Source organism: Fopius arisanus, unplaced genomic scaffold, assembly GCF_000806365.1.
Source record: "Fopius arisanus strain USDA-PBARC FA_bdor unplaced genomic scaffold, ASM80636v1 scaffold00093, whole genome shotgun sequence".
NCBI classification, from domain to species: Eukaryota; Metazoa; Arthropoda; class Insecta; order Hymenoptera; family Braconidae; genus Fopius; species Fopius arisanus.
Window position 1 is genome coordinate 412128 of NW_011887832.1, and position 19967 is coordinate 432094.

The 19967-nt window shown below is 39.8% G+C and overlaps 1 protein-coding gene across 5 annotated transcripts in view; it reads left to right on the top strand.

Annotated features, from left to right (window-relative positions):
* The window catches only part of LOC105270713 (acyl-CoA desaturase), a 316759-nt gene extending 297098 nt beyond the window's left edge, over positions 1–19661 (top strand). For 4 of the 5 annotated variants that reach the window (XM_011311831.1, XM_011311830.1, XM_011311829.1 and 1 more), the window contains 2 exons: positions 18297–18544; positions 18709–19661. In XM_011311831.1, the coding sequence (XP_011310133.1) occupies positions 18297–18544; positions 18709–18842 (382 nt within the window). In that variant the 3' untranslated portion in view covers positions 18843–19661. Of the gene's footprint in view, positions 1–18296 lie in introns of all 5 variants that reach the window. The other variant, XM_011311833.1, reaches the window with a different exon arrangement.
* Positions 19662–19967: the final 306 nt, after the last annotated feature.

Sequence of the window (19967 nt, forward strand, 5' to 3'; positions counted from 1 at the left end):
TACGGACTGAAAAATTTGTACTAACGACGCCACTCAATGGACACGAGCGTGAAGTCTTTTCTAGGGAGGTACTAACGTCCGGACACCGTGTGGCCCTTAAAATACGGACTGAAAAATTTGTACTAACGACGTCACTCAAGGGACACGAGCGTGAAGTCTTTTCTAGGGAGGTACTAACGTCCGGACACCGTGTGGCCCTTAAAATACCATGTCCAAATAAAGAAACCATGTCCATAAAATTTTTTTCCCTACCTTCACCTTCGACGCTGCACGAATTTTCCTTCATCCCTTGCGCCTAGGGGTGAGGGGTACAAATAAAACAGACCATGGTACCTTCAGGTACTTAACAAGTACAATCTATTGCACTTGAAATTTTTTTTTTCCTTCAACTTCGATGCTAGCTTCACACAGCTCCTTTTGCCTAGGCATATTTGATTTATTTTAAACTTATTCAGAAGAAGAGGGATTGATGTGGCAACGGTTATAGGAAGTTTTTGAAAGTTTTCCACTCACTTATAATAAAAAATATAATAATATATGTAAGGTAATAGTATGTTATTTATGGAGTATTGACATTGAGGAAATTATTTTGAGAAAAATACGAATTGACGCATAAATAATTCGATTTCTGTAAAGATCAACATATTTTTTATTTATGATGGTAGTTGATTGTATTACCTATAGATATTTTGCTTTAGCGGTTATTAGCGTTCGCCAGTGTCTGGGAAGTACAATGAGCCTCTCAGCCTCTCTCAGCACCACCAGATAGCATGATTCCACTCAAGCCTTGCGGAGTTCCACCAGAGCCTAGCCACCTGTGACAGTGTCTCCAGCTCCTCTCAGAGGGTCCTCCATGCAGACTCCTTCGATGTTTTGATGAAATTTTTGAACTCGCTCTGGACCTTCCTGTACTGAGGCCAGTCCTCAGCTTACTTTGGTGCGGTACGCTCGGTCCCAGAGTCGCCTAGTCAGACCCCTCAGTCTCCCAAGCTCCCTGCTCCACCATTTGACTTTCCTTCCTACCCTGCATTGCCTGACCGGACATGCCTGATAAAAGGACATGGTTAGGGCCCTGTGGATTCTATCCACTTCGTGCTCTAATCTCTCGATGTTGTTGGGCCTCACACGCCTTCACCCTTACCTCCAGCTCCCTTGTAAAAGAGCCCCAGTCGGTGGCCTCCGGGTTTCTTCGCGTGAGCACCTGTGCGGTGTCAGCAGTGCCTTGGATCTTGAACCTGATGCACTAATGATCGAACAGCGCGTCCTCCTGGTCCACTCTCCAGTTCACGCATCGGTGCGCCAGTTCACGGTCACACAGTGTGACGTCGACGACACACTGACACTTCGAAGTAACGAACGTGGAGGTGAACCCCCTGTTTAGGATGTCCATCTCCACGTCCGCCAAATATTCTAACAGGGCTGTTCCCCTGATAGTATTCTTGCTGCTGCCCCATACAACATGCTGCGAGTTTGTATCGTAGCTTATGATGAGCGATAGTTGTTCAGACCTACAGTAACTGACAAGTTCCTGCAGCTCTCTCGTGGGCGGCAGCTCCGCGGTATCATGCGGAGAATATGCCGAACAGAGAACGATATCCCCTATCGACTCCCTTCCATGCACCCGCACCATGACCGCCACCAGTTACCTGTGACAGAAGTTCGCCATCCCCCTGTGTCTGCACGCCTTCGTGGCAACAATGCAGCCCCTGGGTCCCGGGTTATCCTGAGAAAAGAACAGCTCATCCTCACCTAAATCAAAGCCCCTTGCAGAGCCCTCGTAACACCAGGACTCCTGTATTAGACATATATTTGTTTGCCCTTCTGCAAGACTGCGGTCCAGCAGGGCAGTCGCAGCACTGCAGTGTTGCAAGTTCATTTGGCAGCATCGGACGAGCGAAGAAGCGATGCCATCCCCTCGCCGGCCGCCCTCTTCTCCAGCGTGTCCACGCCTTTGGTCCTTCGGGGCGCCCTTAAGTTTGGTTGGCCTCCGGACCTGTTGACGTGGCTTTCACACGCTTAACCTTCTGGTCCTGACCATTAAGACCCCTTCCCCAGCCCTCTTGAGCTGCCCCTGTCCAGCCCAGGTCTCCCCCGAGTGCCCCTCGGGCGGCCACGTGTCCTGGGCAGGGGTACGGTCTGTCGGACAGCCGCCCCATTTTTACCCGCCCGGGCCAGCTCTCTCGGCCACAGCCGGGCTAGCGTCCTCTGCCGCAACAATTTTCTGAAGTGCAATGAGGAGTCACACAGCAAGTCTGGACTTCAGGCCTCAAATTGTTGTTCACCCTTCAATAATGAACAATGATGATGATTTCCGATGGATAATCACAAATGCGAAAGTTCCCTACGACTCATAATAATTCGATTTCAACCGAAGAAATGTTGCGATGTTGTAGAATGCCTAGAACAAAATTGTTATCATGATTATTTTATTGTTCATTGACGTTGAAGACAATTCATCCAACACAGTAAAAATTAATTTTTTCGTATGAATCGAAGATGTTTATCCAACATAACCTTCAATTTTTCTGAAGTGAATTCTAATTGAATTGGCAAAATTGTGCCAAACTGTCTCCATGTATTTTTCTTGAACGAAGAGAAATTTTCCCATGAGAACATAAAATGAATAGAGATTTGTTTAATCAATGAGGATAAGTCATTTGAAATTAGGTTAAACATCTTCAATGAAGTGATACTGGTCCTTTGCTATGTTGAAGAATGTCACTCTTACCTGCATTGATGTGTTTTTCAGACGTAGCCACATTCAAATCTTTTCAAGACGTTTTTTTCATCTTCGAAATCTTAGCGCCTCAATTAATTTCAAATAAAATAATTGGAAAATGTCGCGATTATTATAATGTAGTAACGCACTTTTTTGAGTGTAGTAGAGATTATGTAACATGACGTTAGCGAATCTTCAGCCCGCTTTGTCAAGAAGAGAATTTGGTCACTGTTCAGAACTAAATTACGTACAAATAACAATACATCATTATTGCATTTTATTGATTAATCCAGCGTTTGGCTTTTGACATTTTTTTCCATCAAAGTAGGGAATGTTTTTTTTTCTTAAATTCTAAAAATGCTTAATAATCTGTATAATTTTTTTGCTTGAAAAACTGGATTTAACATGCGCAGTTTACAATGACTGCAATTATGTCGCTGCCAAACTGTAAAATTATCATGTTAACATTTTTTAAACGATGAACGAACCAACTTATATAGTGTGACGAGATTCCCGGCGGATTCGTCACCTGTATCCCTGCAGGGTGACTACCTAGTATAATTTGGAAAAAAAGACAATATAAAATATCAATTTATAATTAATATCAATTAATTTCGCCACGAGAAGGCGAAATTTAAGGGATGAGGGATTCAACGCGGCTCGGAATACCGCCTCCCCTGCTATCTATTACTACCTAATTTCTGCTCTCGCTTCCCATGAAATCTCGATGCCTGCTACCAAATTTTTTATTATCTCTGTGAATTTCCCGAGCTCACCGAACGGCTCAGGGAAAAGGTCCAGTTACTGAACGATTTTCGCTAACTTTACCTGTTTCATTTTTGCTACCTCGTTGTCAAATTCATTGCTACTCTTTTATAAAATTTTCGGCTCCCTTCCTATTAAAAATTTGCTGCTATCTTCGTGAGGCTCGATAATTTCCTCTGGGTGATGCAACAATGCTCCCCGAGACGTAATTGTGCGCCATTTTGTGGATTCCGGTTGGGCATGAGGACGCTATCTCTTAGTTAATAAATTTTAATGGTTGGAATCCACAAAAATTAGCATGCTACCTCGCGCAATTTATGATTAATCTTATATATTTGCGCACTTAATTAGGCAATTAGTCCGTTTAGTTATTGGCAGTGCCGGAGACGCCATCGGGTACATATTTAATTAATTCGGAAGTGAAGTAATCGCTTGGTTAATTAATAATTAACAGTCCAGACCGTTAAAGCCCGTCTAGTCGCGAATTAATCCCTCAGTAATCGAACGGGGAAACTTCGTTACGGCGATCCACAGCAACATTGCTGCTGATTTCGCTAGGGGATGAGGGCTTCGCTACCAAAAACTAAAATTGTGCTACCTAAGTAGGGGAATATACTACCTGTCTACTCTGTACGCGAGGGAAACCCTTTCGCTACCTCGATATCATGATTCGCTACCTGAACGGCTATCTATCCTGCGGACCCTATTGATTTAGATAATCGATAAGGGTTGCGCTACCAAACCGGGAAAACACGTTACCTAAGGGCTCCCTACGCCAGGGAAAACCCTTCGCTACATTGAACCGTTGTTGAACCCCTCGCAGAGCTACCTACCCCCTTGACGCTACTGATTTAGTTAGACGTCGCGCGGTTATCTACCAAACCCTCGTATCCCGCTACCTATCTGAGGAATCGTATTACCCAAGACCTCCCTGCGTCGGAGTACCTTTCCCGCTACTTGAAAATTTTATTACACCCCCTGTGTGGTGGTGGCCCCGTAGGTAAGGCAGATTTTGCGGGAGAGCACCAATTCCTCTACCAAAGCCCTGGAGAACGCTACCTAACGAGGGAAATAAGCTACCTAATGACTCTCTATGTCTGCGGGCCATTTCCGCCACCGAAACAGTCCTCTCGCTACCTAACCGACAAATATCCCTGATTTGGGAAATTAGGGAGAATTGAGCTACCAAATCGAGTAAAGTCGTTATCGAACCACTGAATAAAGCTACCTAATAGAATTTCTGCCCTATCAACTGATCGGTAGGAATCTTATGATCGTATCTCTCTCTCTCTCGCTGGAATCCGACGATAAATCCGTGCAATTCCATATCTTTCCCGCCTACCCTCCATAATTAATCTAAAAGTCTCTTCGATAAATGTCGACCATATATTAAGTTAGAATTAACGGCTTACGATCATTACGATTTTCTTTTGATAGATAAGAGTTATTTTTGGGTCAATAGTGAAACATGTAAGGAGACTAGCAACTGGCTTTTATTTCTCCTACTCCCATCCTCTTCGCCATAATTTCTTCAGTTTTAATTCAGGCTCTCGAGACTATTCCGATTTGGTTAAATGATGCTTTCGCCCACGAATTCACCCCTCTCTCCACGACCCGCACACTGAGCAACCGCGTAGTCCCGTACCCTCGCACTTCCACGGCTCAAGGTTTAGTTTAGATTGATAGGAAATTCTGGGGATGATCAGTGTAAAATTGAGCTTTGAATATGGTTGGAGTTACGGTTGCGGTTTGTCGATTCCGCGTGGCTAAAAGTCGGCTGGCGCCCTAAAACACATTCTCACGGATTTGGATGAGCTGCTGATTATTCTCGGAGTTTCGTTTCGGTTTTCTAGTTTTGTCGTTCTAGAGCCTTCGGGGTCGTGAGAACGAAGGTAATGGTTTCGCCGTGTTTTCGGACATCGATCCAATGGGCTAGGCTTTTTAGAGTATTTGCTGAGGCCATAGAAGAAAAATCATTACAATAGAAATGAAATGATTAAAAAAAACACAATCAATTCAGACTAGACCACGAACATTACCCTCTACATTCCTAATTATATATATCGTATTATATTGATATATTTTATATAAAATATATGGATATCACACAATGGCTATCTCATGCATGGAGAATCTATCAAACTATGCAAATCTAACTTTCAAAATCACATTTTTTTGTTATTTATCTGATGTGAAATCTAACTGCATTATTCAACATTAAGTATAAAAATTTCTTCTACGAATCTCATTCTACTACTTCTTCCCAGTCTTTGAATTTTTATATTAATCATGAATGGATAATTACCAAAATTATGTGAAAAATGCTACGAAGAGACCATGAGAACTATTCAGTCAGTTAGGATGTTTCAATAATTAACATTACACTCCACTTATTTTGTTGTTTTCTCAAATAAGTAAGTAGTTAAATAAGCAAGTAGTTAATTGCAACAAAAAATGTATTATCTATGTTAATAATATCCCATAACAGTACTAACTGGAGATTTGGCGAGAATTACATTTGATTCGATTTGCTCTCTTTTCCTTGAATCCTAAGGTAAATGTAATAAATTCTAACAGCGATTATGTGTGTTAATTATCTTACGATGTCACTGCGAAAAGTCATTATTTTAAATTCGAAAATTTGAATTGAGAAATCAGTTTCATATAAAATCTAAAAAAATGAAAAAGCTAATGTGTGCCAATTGACTGATGAGAGGAAGAAACTCAAAAAGTGGTCAACGGGTCGAAAATGTTGAGAGTAATGACAAGAAGAATGCACCAACGTTGCTGATGAACGTGAAGATCTATCGAGAACTGCACGTGAAACTCAGTCTTCCTTGTTCTAGAAGATACCAAAAAAAATTGAAATCAGATATTTGTTTGAAAATGAAAATTTGGTGACCATCGAAAATAATTTGATTGTCAGCTAAAAGCATACTTTTTTCACATTGCTGGCATCTGAGTTCTGCTTGCTATCTTCTGCCAACGTTTTTGGAGGGGAGAGAACGTCAGGCTTAGAAGGTGGTGGTGGATAATTTGCCAATCTAAATTTGTGAAGTGGCAATTTGGTAATTCCTTATCCACGATGATATTGTGCATTCCCAGAACTTTCAAAAATGCTGGTTCTGGCTTGGAAGTATCTATTTCTGCTTGGAACGTAGCGTGTAAGCCTTTCTCCAATGGAGAAGTTTCTGAGCTCTGACACCCATGGTTCTGGATACAGAGGCGATATTTGCCGTCAGCAATATTACCATTGGCCAGTGCCATCGCACCGCACAATTGTCCTGAACACGACGAACTCGTTCTTGACATATCCCGAAACCGCTTCAATTATAAAAAAAAAGAAGATACTCAAGTTAAACAGTTGCCTTTCCTAGAGAGATTTGAAATTTTCAGTTTTGGGAACATTTTTACTCACCAATCGACATTGCCGTGTGTTCCAAACAATTGTAAATTGGAACCATTGTATTGTCTCATATAAGAATAGACTGCTGGCAACATCAAATGTCCCCAAGAAATTTATTGTACTAAAGTCCTGGAAATGCAGTTATTGACTAGCAATCACTCCTTTTAAATCACGATCATTTTGAAATTTACCGTTAGAGCGGGGCAACCTGTAATTTCCACAATCGGAAACACGACAGAAAAATTTCAATGGTTATTTTTTTATTACTAATTCGACATTGAACAAAAATGTTCAATTTTTTCGAGAGAAAACCTTTTTCTTCGTTACATTTTTCGTCACCTGGTGAAGTCTCAATTTATTGCTACAGTCGACATGATTCTACTCTAAGTTAGAATTCTGATGTTTTTTTATTAATTGAAATTACGCAAATAATTATTAAAATACTCTCAGCATCGTGTTGCCTGCTTGATAAGCCTCAATCTCGACATTTTCCGTCTATGGAATGTTATTTGATTCCATTTTTACAGCTGAATTAATTATTTTTCACTTCCACAGGTGTTTTCACTATCGCCGATCATAATGGAAAAAGACATGCGCCGTGAATTGACGGCGGTAGTCACACGTTAGTAACGTCTAAGGTGTCTAGACACCCAGCCATGTCCCCCAGAATTTCATGGAGATTTTGTTGTATAGATTTATACAGATATTTTGATATATAATTAATCCATTGACTTTTTATTGAACTGCGATTGAGTTGAAATCATAATTATGTTAACAATTAACATTATCCATTTTTGAAAGATTCAATGCATTCATGATCATTTTCTAGTGGAAATTCACTATAAATCACAAAAAAAATTTGTGAAAAAATGGCGCCAAGTCGCCGTGAATCTGATCGCCCCCAAGACAGAAAAATGGGACAATTACTGAATAGTTCGAATCACACAGTAGGTGAACTGATTATGATACAATCTCATTTTGTAAAAACCATGGAAATTTTAAAAAAACGCCAAGTTCATGCTGACAGCGCCAACTAGGACAATGTTCCGCGCTTTTAATTCCGATTGGAAAGTCAATTATTGTTAATAAAGGCTTTGTCATTCCGGTTGTAAGAGAGTGTTTTACGGCTGCGTCGCTTTGCTTCGCGTCCACGAAACGCTGACTACGGCCGTTATGACAAGAAATAGTGGGCGTTATACGGCCAAAAAAAATTTGTCGACTAATATGATTGTTGCAAACCTCATCTTCGCTAGGAAAGTTTTTTCGGCCTAATGACGAAATATACTGTTTCAAACCCTGTTCATAGGAAATTGATTCGAAAAAAAGTCAACTTGCCTCGCCGGGCTGTTCGATAATGAACATACTTTGTAGGAAGTGAATGGTTGACAAAGCTAGAGTTCGCACGCGAATTGACAAAACGCCGAAATTATTGATATGTGATTCAGCTTATTATATCACAATTGGATTCCGTGTACAAGACGTGTACTTAAACGATTCACCAATGAACGATCAAATAGCATATCGGTGTGAGGAGAGTGGGTACCCGTCAGTGTGACGGCGCGTTCATAAGCGAGGCATGGTGGCACACTTACATTATTAGACTACGGCAAACAATGGGGACCGAGATCATCAGTGAATAGTTTAAAATGAGATGTAGTGCTTATACATGGTAAGATGTCCGTGACGACTGAAGTAATTACGTAATTATTAATCGATACATTCAGTCAATAATCCACTTACGAATTTATGACTTGCTAGGGAATTGCTAAAAAATACTTGTAATTTTTTACTATGTTCCCGGCAACGTAATGATACTCACTGAATTGAAGGGGAAAAATTAGGCGCGACAAGTTGACTTTTTTCCGAATCAATTTCCTATGAACGGGGTTCGAAACAGTATATTTTGTCATTAGGCCGAAAAAACTTTTCTAGCGAAGATGAGGTTTGAAACAATCATATTGGTGGACAAATTTTTTTTGCCCGTATAACGCCCACTATTTCGTGTCATAACGGCCGTAGACAGCATTTCGTGGACGCGAAGCAAAGCGACGCAGCCGTAAAACACTGTTTTACAGACGAAATGACAAAGCCTTTATTAACAATAATCGATTTTCCAATCGGAGTTAAAACCGCGGAACCTTGTCCTAGTTGACGCTGTCAGCATTAACTTGGTGTTTTTTAATATTTCCATAGTTTTTTAAAGATAAGATTCTATCATAATCAGTTCGCCTACTGTGTGATTTGAACTATTCAGTAATTCTCCCATGTTTCTGTCTTGGAGACGATCAGATTCGCGTCGACTTGGCGCAATTTTTTCACAATTTTTTTTTGTGATTTTTTAAATTTAATATTTATATGATTTTTTTAAAAAATTGTGTGATTTCATCCATGCAGTTATTGTCCCATGTTTCTGCCTTGCGTTTAAATTAGCGTCGACTTGGCGCCATTTGTTCACAACATTTTTTTTATGATTTTTTAATAATAAAACTCTTGAAAACGTGAATTCTTATCCGTCGCTATGGAGTTATTTCTGTAATAGTGAAATAATTACCAAACAAATGACACAATCATGAGTATTGTTATCTGTTTTAAGCCTCTCTGACATGTGTTGGTTAGTCATAGTAATTTTCCTTAATGAAATATAATTTAAATATCGTTGATAATCGAAATAGTTGATTATCGAAAAATATTAGCTAAAAAATTTTAATTTGGAGGTAATATTTTACTTCAAATATTAACACTCGATTCCAATTGTTAAAATGTAATTCACAAATATTATGTTATTTAGGTAATTCATTAAACATTAAAATGCTCGAAGATTGAAGCACTCAAAATTTTTAATTTAAAAGATTAAATTTAGGTGCAATATTTAAATTGAATATTAACAATTGATTCCAATTGTTAAAGGGTCATTTACAAACATTAAATTATTTGTTTAATCAATTTATGATTAAAATGTTCGAATTCTAAATATTGGAAAATTAACTAAACGAAAATTTTTGATTTGGTTGTTATATTCAAATCATAAAATTATTAACAATCGATTCCAATTGTTAAAGGGTAAGTCACAAATATTAAATGACTTGACGCTCCTTGATTGGCTTACAAGCACGGGCTCCATCCTAGTGCATGCGCCACCGCTACGGACCTGTGCGGATGAATTCCGTAAGCGCAGACATTTCCTCTATACTTACGAGTTTTATTCCCAAGAACAAACCATTATAAGATTAGTAACCTATGAGTAAAACTAATTACAAATGATTTTCTCACTGGACTCACCGTAAAAAACGCCCTTAAATTCATTATTAATGATTGATGTACTTTGAAGCGTTCCCCGGGAATGGAAAGATCTGGACAATTAAATTTTCCATTCTTGGCAGACCTCCGAATGAATATACAGGGTGTCCGAGATAAAATTGTACACCCAAATAACTATTGAATGTGGGTAGTAATCGAAAAATCTTTCAAATAGAAGTTGTAGGGCTCCAACTGGGAAAAATAATGAGATGTGGTTTGAGCATTTAAGTCTTCATGTTTCTATTCTACAAGCATAAGTTCATTTTTTTCATTTGGGATCAAAAATTTTCTTGTAACAAAAGTTGTTGTACTCGATGAGATGAATCTAATAATGTCACACATAATCTGTTTTTTTATGCTTTCTGAGCTCAAAAATACTAAAAATGGAAATTGTCAACGATATTGCATATTCAGACACGATAAACCGAAAAATAAAGGAGAAACAAAAAGGCGCCAATGGATTGTTCTACTAGAAAGACGTTACAACAAGTGCTCAATGTTCCCACCATTCACTTCAAGACACAACTCAAGTCGACGTCGGAAACTCTGCACAACATTTCGAAGCGCTTGTTGAGGAATGTTGGCAATGGCGCCTCTGATACGTGTTTTCATGTCTTCTGTAGTCGTTGGTCTATTTTTGTAGACGACATCTTTATTGTAGCCCCATAAATAAAAATCAAGTGGAGTTAGATCAGGTGATCGCCGAGGCCAAAGAACAGGACCACCTCTGCCGATCCAACGACGAGGAAACAGAACATTGAGATAATTCCTTACACAAAGTGCAAAATGCGGTGGCGCACCGTCTTGTTGGAACCACATTCTGAGTCTTGTGTCAAAGTGTACATGTTCCAATAAAACTGGGAGGTCATCTTGTAAAAACTGTAAATAGCGTTGGTCGGTGACTGTTCCGTTGAAAAAATACGGCCCAATCACTTTCCCATCAACAATGCCACACCACACATTTACACTCCACTGATGCTGGTGGTTAATGTGTTGACTCCAGTGAGGATTTTCCATAGACCAATAATGGAAATTATGACGGTTTAATGCGCCAGTACTTTTAAACGTCGCTTCATCACTGAAAAGGACATTTTGGAAAAACTCGCGACTTTCGTTCAAGATCCCTATGGCCCAGTGTTAAAAAGCAACACGATTCTGTCTATCTTGTGCAGACAGTCCTTGTGTCAATCTGATATGATATGGATGGTACCGGTTCGATTTCAAAATATCGTGAGCTGTGAAATTGTGGCTTCGTGGAATACCTGAATCTTTCTCAATTTCTTTTAAAAAGATGTGAGGGTTCATGTGAACCATGGCCAAAACGGTAAGCGTATGAGGATTGTCAGGATTCAGCCGTTGTTGTCGTTGTCGTCGTTGCAGAACTCTTCCTCTTCAACAATTTCTCTCGATAATCCGAATGCATGAAGCTGCGGGATGACGTAATCGGTTTCGGTACTGTTGTCGATACAATCGAGCGGCCGCGCGATATGCACCTCGGCATTCTCCCAAAACCTGTAGAATATCCACAACTTCATTTGCGGAATAAACCATGATTTGCGAAATCACTCAAAAATAATCTGAACTCAATAATGACCCGATTCGCACTAACTACGAAACAATAAACACTAAGGTACACCAGATAGCTCTGGTATTTACACTTTGTTGTTTACTGGTTCTTTACTTATTTAAAGGCCACTTTCTGTTTATCGTGTCTGAATTTGGAATATCGTTGACAAGTTCCATTTTTAGTATTTTTGAGCTCAGAAAGCATAAAAAACACATTATGTGTGACATCATTAAATTCATCTCATCGAGTACAACAACTTTTGTTACAAGAAAATTTTTGATCCCATATGAAAAAAATGAACTTATGCTTGTAGCATAAAAACATGAAGACTTAAATGCTCAAAATATATCTCATTATTTTTCCCACTTGGAGCCCTACAACTTCTATTTGAAACATTTTTCGATTACTACCCACATTCAATAGTTATTTGGGTGTGCAATTTTATCTCGGACACCCTGTATATGATCTGCAATTCCACTGGCATCTTAACCTACACAATAAAGCAATAATGGATAATCATATAATTGATAATTGGATTATTGACATTACATCGTATGTTTTGTCACCTTGGCGGGGGAATTAAAATATCATAATTCCTGCGAAGGCACGATATTCAGGATTTTACGAGAATCTGAAAAAATAGGAGGAATTTCCTATAAGTTAAGGGAGGGCCTGAACTAATAAGAGGGGAGTGGGGTGTGAATGATTACTCCGGACAAGCTAACTCGATTGTAATTCCATATTTGTATCCTTTTTACAACAATCAACAGGGAAGGGGTAAGGCCAGCCAAGTTGCGGCAACACGGAATTTTATACTGAAAAGAAATGAAAAGGGGTGAGACTCTACTGAGAAGAAAAAGGGGAGAAGTTAGGGGGAACGAATACCTACTGGTTGTCGACAATTACTCCGTTAATCCGTTTGGGTAATGCGCCCTGGAACTATTATTTCATAACTAGTACAATTGATTTAGAGGCTCGTGGCCGATCGTTGGGGGGTGGAGTTTATAATTGGTGGAAATCGTTGGGGGTGAGAGGTAAAGGTGGGTACTCACGTTGAGGGATATCCAAAAATGCCTCCACGTGATGTTCCGTGTCCTGGAATTTTCCCGCTTTATTCACTCCGTCACTTTCCTCCCTTCTTCAGTCCTGCATTCCAAATCCCTTCTTCGCAAAAAATATCTCCACTGTCTCCTCCACTTTCACAAGCTGTCTCCTCAAACTATCCACAAAAACTGTATTACGAGTGATGGCCGTCGCTCATCCTCGCTTCTTCTGCCCCGATCATCGGCGATAATCCTTCTTCTGGAGTGACGTGGTTCCCAGTACGGTCGTGGGGGGTTTTCTCATTCTCGCTCGTGTGCTAGTGTACTTGCGGAGTGCGGTGGCCAGGCCAATCGTGGAACGTCTTCTTCTTTGCTGCTCTAATTCTAGCGTGAGTACCGTGGCGAGGGAAAACGGGGCGGGGGGAAATAATCATTCGGGAGTGAGGACCCAACGGTGACAGATTTTCTATCCTTGCTAAATATCCTTCTCTTGCCTCAATGCTACCTTACTCTGGCTTATTTTATATTCATTAGGGGCAGGGGGAGGGATGCAATTAATTGCCTCGTCACAGTTTATACCGTTGAAAGTGCTCTTAACATGTTTTGATATTCCGAATTCGTTGTTATACAGAAAAACACTGAGAAGCAGTAATTGAAAGGAATATTACGTATACTTACATGTCCATGACGTATGTGAGTACTTCGATGTAACATAAACGGTTCACGTACACTTCTTATTACACCGAAATGATCATGTAATGACGGAATGATTAATAAGTTATTAGTTGCTCCAAATGCACTCTGCTCGAAAATGATTGAGTGTTCTGCCAATTACACAAACGATTGAGATGAACAACAGAGTTCTGAAGTTATCTAGAGTAGGTAAGACAACTTACCGGCGAATGATCTGTTGGTGTACGGACTTCAAAAAAATTCAAATTCCACTACTTATTTAATTATTGTGAAGTCTCAAGTAGCAACATTATTAATGATAAAAGGTTGCCTACCCGGAGATTGATTGTTAGACACCTAATTATGTAGATCATAAAGAAAGAAAAACTAGTCAGCAGAGAGTCTTGAACCAAAGTCTCCCGCCTGTGATCTGGACACGATAGCTCTGAACTATTTAATTTAGCTTGTATAACTCAACTATTTTTGGTGTTCACATTGTGCTATCTCTTCGGAATAAAGGATTAATTAATTATTGATTGATTTGATTGACTTCTGAAAAATGTAATTCGATAAATTTATAATGCAATGAAATCAGTCAAAACGTTCGTCCCCATCCTTACTTTGGCAATCTACTTTTTTTTTGCGCCCCCCACCACTGCTACAGCTCGCCCTTTTGGTTTTTAATTAATAATTGACTAATGACATCGCTACAAACTATGAAACCGATTGATATCGCCACTACAATCAAATTACAATCGATTTGACCGATTGTCATTCCAAAATATTCAATTTTTAAATAGTTTTAGGCTGATGGTCGTAGCCGTACACTTGAAACTCCTATTCGCTCAGTCTCTCCAGAAGCGTGTTCACCACATGGCGCCACAATGGCACAGACAATTCTCTACTCTGCGGACACCTACTTTCTATTTGTAGCCTGACATGAGTAACAGTCACCTGCTCATCGATATCTTTTGGGTCTAGTCTGTGGAAGAAGCTGGAAAGTGCTCCCTTTCAATGGATTTGATTATGACGGCATGTCGAGCATGGCATATTGAACAAAATATGGATCTCGTAGTCGTCTTTCTCTATTTCCACCTCACCCTTTGCCCGTCCCAATTCGCGGTATATTGCGGGGGGGAAGGAGGCTTGTCCACCTGCGATTACTTTTTCATCAAATTATCCATTGATCTTCTTCGTGTCCTAAGGGGTAATCAAGTCAGATTCGGTCTCGGCTCCCATTACTGCGTTGCCATTTTCAGTGCTAAGCTACATCCAAATATTGCTGTGTGGAGGTCGAGAATGATATCTATTCCCCCTCTGCAGTAATGCTGAGTAGATCGCACCTGGTCCTGATGCCTTCCCGAATTTGAATGACTGAACCGCGGATTTAGTATGGATAGACAATTTCGGCTGTCAGAGCCTAATCTTGAAGTTTGTAGCGAGCTCTAAAAATTTGATGTAATAGTTCTTGTTCATTATTAATTGTTTATTCATATAACAGTGATACGAAAAGCTTCCGCAAAAAAAGAAATTTGCCGATAATCGCGGCAAATCATCGCATTTCGCTACTCACTTAGATTACAATGAATTTTGACTATAATCCACTGCAAATTATTCGATCCAATACTATCTGGTCAAATTGTACTCAATTGTCAAATGATGATTGCCAATGATTCAATCACCGACATCACAGCAAAAACAGTATATTTTTTCTTCTTTAAATCTCCTTAAAAAATCAGTTGAATATGAATTCAGCGATGAAAATTAACTGAGAAAATTTACTCGCTTTCTGCTATATTAAAAAAAAATATATATAAAATCGTCTCTTCTGCATTTCTCCGGACAATCCTGAAGATTAAAATCGATCATTGAATAATAATCGAGTATTGCCCGAGAATCAATTAGTTAAAGTAGAAAACAAATCAAAAGCCCTGTTCGATTCGGGATCTGGTTGTGGAGATATTTTTAGTCGATGGACGAGATATTAACGGATTACGGGATAATGCGTTAGAGGATCAAATAATCACTTGCGTGACGTCGGTCAAAGAAGTCAATTTAATGAGTAAAAAGTCACTAATAACACCCCAATTTGCGAGAACAGTATATAATTCCAAGAATTGAAAAGGTATTGCCGAAAAGTACTAATGATGAGCCGGTCAATTAATACAACAAAAGAGAAATTCGAAGAAAAACCCGTAAACACTCTCACGATGGTCGATATGCGAATGAGAGAGAGTGATAAGCCGCAAGGTGGAAGGTGTGGATCATCGTGATGATCAATTACAGTTTTCCATCAAGTGGTGCCTCAGGTATCATAGGTAAGAGGCGTCATCTGAGGCGAGCGAGTGAAACAGGTGAGTGGGTCATGTGTGTTGAGTGTGTGTGTGTGCGAGTGGATAAAAATTGGGTAGAAAACCGAATAAGTCCCTTACGCTTTTCATATATTGGACTAACGCTTTAAAGGCGCGCGTAGCTATAAGTGTCTGCACATTATCAGTTGCTATCTTGGATTCAATAAATGGTGATAGACTTTCTAATCCATGACAATGACAAAACAATGTTACATTTACGATTCCCTTGAATGATAGTCGAGAGATAAAACAATCGATCGATTAATCAAAACTAAAAAATAATTACAATGTTCAAACGATACACAATATACCTCGCGTCCTGAATAAAAACAAAATATAGTTTTATTGGGATTGAAATAGATAGATTGACATAGTTTTATTATTCAAGTTTATTAGAATTGTTTATTAGAATTGAAACACATTTCATCTAAATTGCATATTTGCATGTCAAATAAATTTTTTGAATCTTGTCCCTTGTTTGGGGGTTTCGTTTTTCTACTCGATTGGAATACCAATCTCTACATGTTCCTTGAAATTTTCATCCGGAAGCTTCTAACTCCTGACGTTTTGTCTGAAACAAAATATTGCGGTATTTCCAGTAAGAAAATTCGAAGCCATTATGTTTTTCAAGTGGATACCGAATTTGTAACGGGATATTAGGAAAGCTTGTACATTAAACTCAATTTTTGAATCTCTTGAAGTAAGTTCTCTATTACGTCTGCTATCTCAACCCTCCTCCGGGAATTTCTTGCATCGCTGGAGAGTGTGAGGACTGGGGCCCGAGTGCTTAAGCTGTGAGGAGGCCTGCGAACAGGCAACATCATAGGGCAGATACGAGGAAACACTCTGTATTTCCGCGCCACCTGTAAGACTTGCCCGCATTACGCATGGGTCTCATACCGACGTATGAGCGCTCCATGTTAGACGGGGGAGGCATTCAAACGACTGACCCTTCAACGGCGTTATTTTAAGAGTTTAGTGGCGGTGTTTAAATTCGGCGGGCTACAGGAGAAGCTTATCTCGGGGATATCTACGATACAGTGAGGGCCCGACAGTGAGTGAGTCCCGGCAGACGGCAGCCTCTCCAGCCGTAGTCAAGAGTGATGGGCATCAGAACTACTGCTGACATTGCCCACTCACTGGGGAGAGCCCCTTTGGCTGGCTCCCAGTGCGGACCACTATCACCTCTCGTGAGCTTTTAGTAGGTTCCCGATGCCTCGCATTGGTCTTACGTTCTCTAGGCGAGGGTTTCATTCTCCCTGATTACGCTCTTTGAGTGTGAGCAATAATCTCTTAGGGCGGCGTTCCCTGTGGGGGAGCCATATTGTGTCTGGCGATGCTCTCTATATTTGGGGCTATCCTAGTAAGCCCATCATATGCTCGACGGTGTGTGCATCGGTAAGTTCTCGCGCTCTCGCTTTCCCGGCACTCTGCTATGTTATATCGCGCAATGGGCGAAATAGTTCTTCAGGTCGTTTCGATCATCTCGAGACCGGGTAGTATCGAGCAACCTGGCCCTTGGCCTTCCCGCTTCCGTTCCATTCGTCAGCGGCTTTCGCCTCTCGTGGGTAGGTTCGGTATTCAGAATATTAGATTTAAGGATTTCACGGTTTTCGGATTTTTGGATTGTGTTCTGTCGCGAGGACGAGTGGCCAGTCTCTTCATGCTCTTTCTTACGAGTACTCTATGTTTGCGTGAAGTTTACCGATCTCGCGGACAGGAGGGCATCGTACCAGCTTATGCTCCTTTGGTTCTTTTGGATTTTGTTATCTTTTGGTCCACAAAAAGCTAGCTGGCACCCATTAAATCGTCTATAATTTTAAGATGCCAGCAGGGGAACGGCAGAAGGTACTAACTATCTTCGATCTTCGAGACGAGGTCAGGAAAAGTGTTACAAATTACTATAAATATTGTATCATAAAATAACAATGCAAAGTCAACTTTATTTAGCAGAATTGCCAGTATAAGATGTGAAGCCCCCAACTTTCAGAATTCACCGAAAAATTGTATATATTTGCTTTCAATTGTTCCTTGCTTTCTCACCGCTGCCCTTTAAGCGTAGTTAACCTCAGCAACCTCACTTCTGGGGCGGCGCTCTATGAGTTTCTTTCAAATGGGATCATTGAGTCCTCTGTTTCAAATGGGACACGCCGTGCAATACCGGCATCTCCAGTCCCCGGGTAGGTCGATGCCGTAAGTATCGTTATTGCGACAGGTTTCGAGTTCAAATTCCGGCTGGGTAGAGTGATGAGATCTAACCTTTTAAACTTCTAATCAATGACTATTTCATGGGGTCCAGGCCATATTAAATAACCATTGGGCAAAAAACGAAGGACGGCCAGTTTGGAGAATTAGCAGCCCCAAATCATCCATGAATTAATGAAAGATAGCTTAGAAATTTTTCATATTCTGTCAGATTAAAATTACATTCTCTCCGTCATTTGTCATTTCAATAATCATGAATCTTTCATTTCAGCAAGGTGAAACCTACAGAAAACCCAACAGTATCCGTTTTTACCTTGGGCGAAGGCTGGCATAATTACCATCATGCATTTCCTTGGGATTATAAAGCATCTGAATTGGGTGCTTATTTTTTGAATGGTTCTTGTGCATTCATAGAAACAATGGCAAAGTTAGGACTTGCATATAACCTGAGAACTCCACGAAAAGAGACTGTTGAAAAACAGTGCTTGACTAAGGGCGACGGAACGAAGAGCCTGTGGGGTAATAACTATCACCATCAATCAGGATAAACACTTGCCCTTGTGCTTGGCGCAGCGAACTCAATTACGCTGCTTTTCTGCATGTCAAGTCAATACAGAGAGAAATATTAAATATAATTTTTTAATGGAAATTCTTGAAATGGTACATGCACATGGTTCTTTTAGATGGTGAATATGATGACCGAGGCGCAAAAGAAACGGTCACCCTCATCCACTTCAGCACCACTAAATTTATTATAATGGAAATGAGGTGGATAACCATTGTCTCACTAAGTTCGTTGAATATACGACATTTCTAGCTGGTCCTCTGGCAAAGTAAATACCTACCTGGTGCCTACCTGGTAAAGTAAAACGGACACAAAATTTATGTGACAAGCATCAAAACCGATTTCTTCGTCGAGACAGTAGAAATAAAATATGAAATATTCAGGTCAAATGTGGCAATAGTCAGACGTACAAATTAATAACAAAATTTCTAATCATAATTTCACGAGTTGGTTCATGTTACTGATTCTATTCTATTTAATTGCCTATTTTATTTTATAAGAGATTAAAGAAATAACGTATTTTCAACCGACTTGGTGAGATATTGTGTCCCATGACATTCCGTTCCGTTGCAGAAAATTCTTCACCAATATCTGATGATTATTCCGTTAGTAGTATAATCTGATTGCGGATTACTCACATTGCGTTGTGATTGCCGATGTTACCAAGCTGATACCTGCAAATTTCTGGAAACAGATTACAAAAATATTTCGTTATTTCATGCAATAATATCTTTAGTTGGCTATTATGAAATGGAAAAAATTTGCAAATCAATCGCTCACCACACGCTGGAGTTCAGCCAATTAGCGAACAATATACGTAGAAAAATTATCTCAATCCTTATACTTATTATGTTTTCTTTCCCAAAAGTGGACACGAGAAGTAAAAACCAGTCAGAAATTTTAACATGCCTTACCTTCACTACGAAAGAAAAAAATATACCCTACACATGATTCTTAAATGTGGAATTAATTGACAGTTTTTGCTGTAATAATAAACGACGATAGAAATGTTTGTGTTAACTTCATATAGATTTCTGTACGATCTGTAAAGTTTTAATAAAAAACTAACAAACGAGAAAGAATTATCGCATAATTTCTCTGCACCTGTTTTAATTTATTGCCTGATTAATTGACTGTGATTTTTACTAGGTGTGAAGATATCAAAGTCAGTGTAAGCTATGCCATAGAGCTCATAAGACGTAGTTTGAAAATGGTACCACTGTTACGGACACTGGATCACTAGGTAGGTCGAACTATCGAATGAAAGGTGAACCCTTGAAGGGAGTTGACCGTAACTAGTCACGACAGGTAGTGTCCGGAGAAGAAAGGATCTTATAAATCTCACTTACTGTGGCCTATTAGGTGGGACTAAGTAAT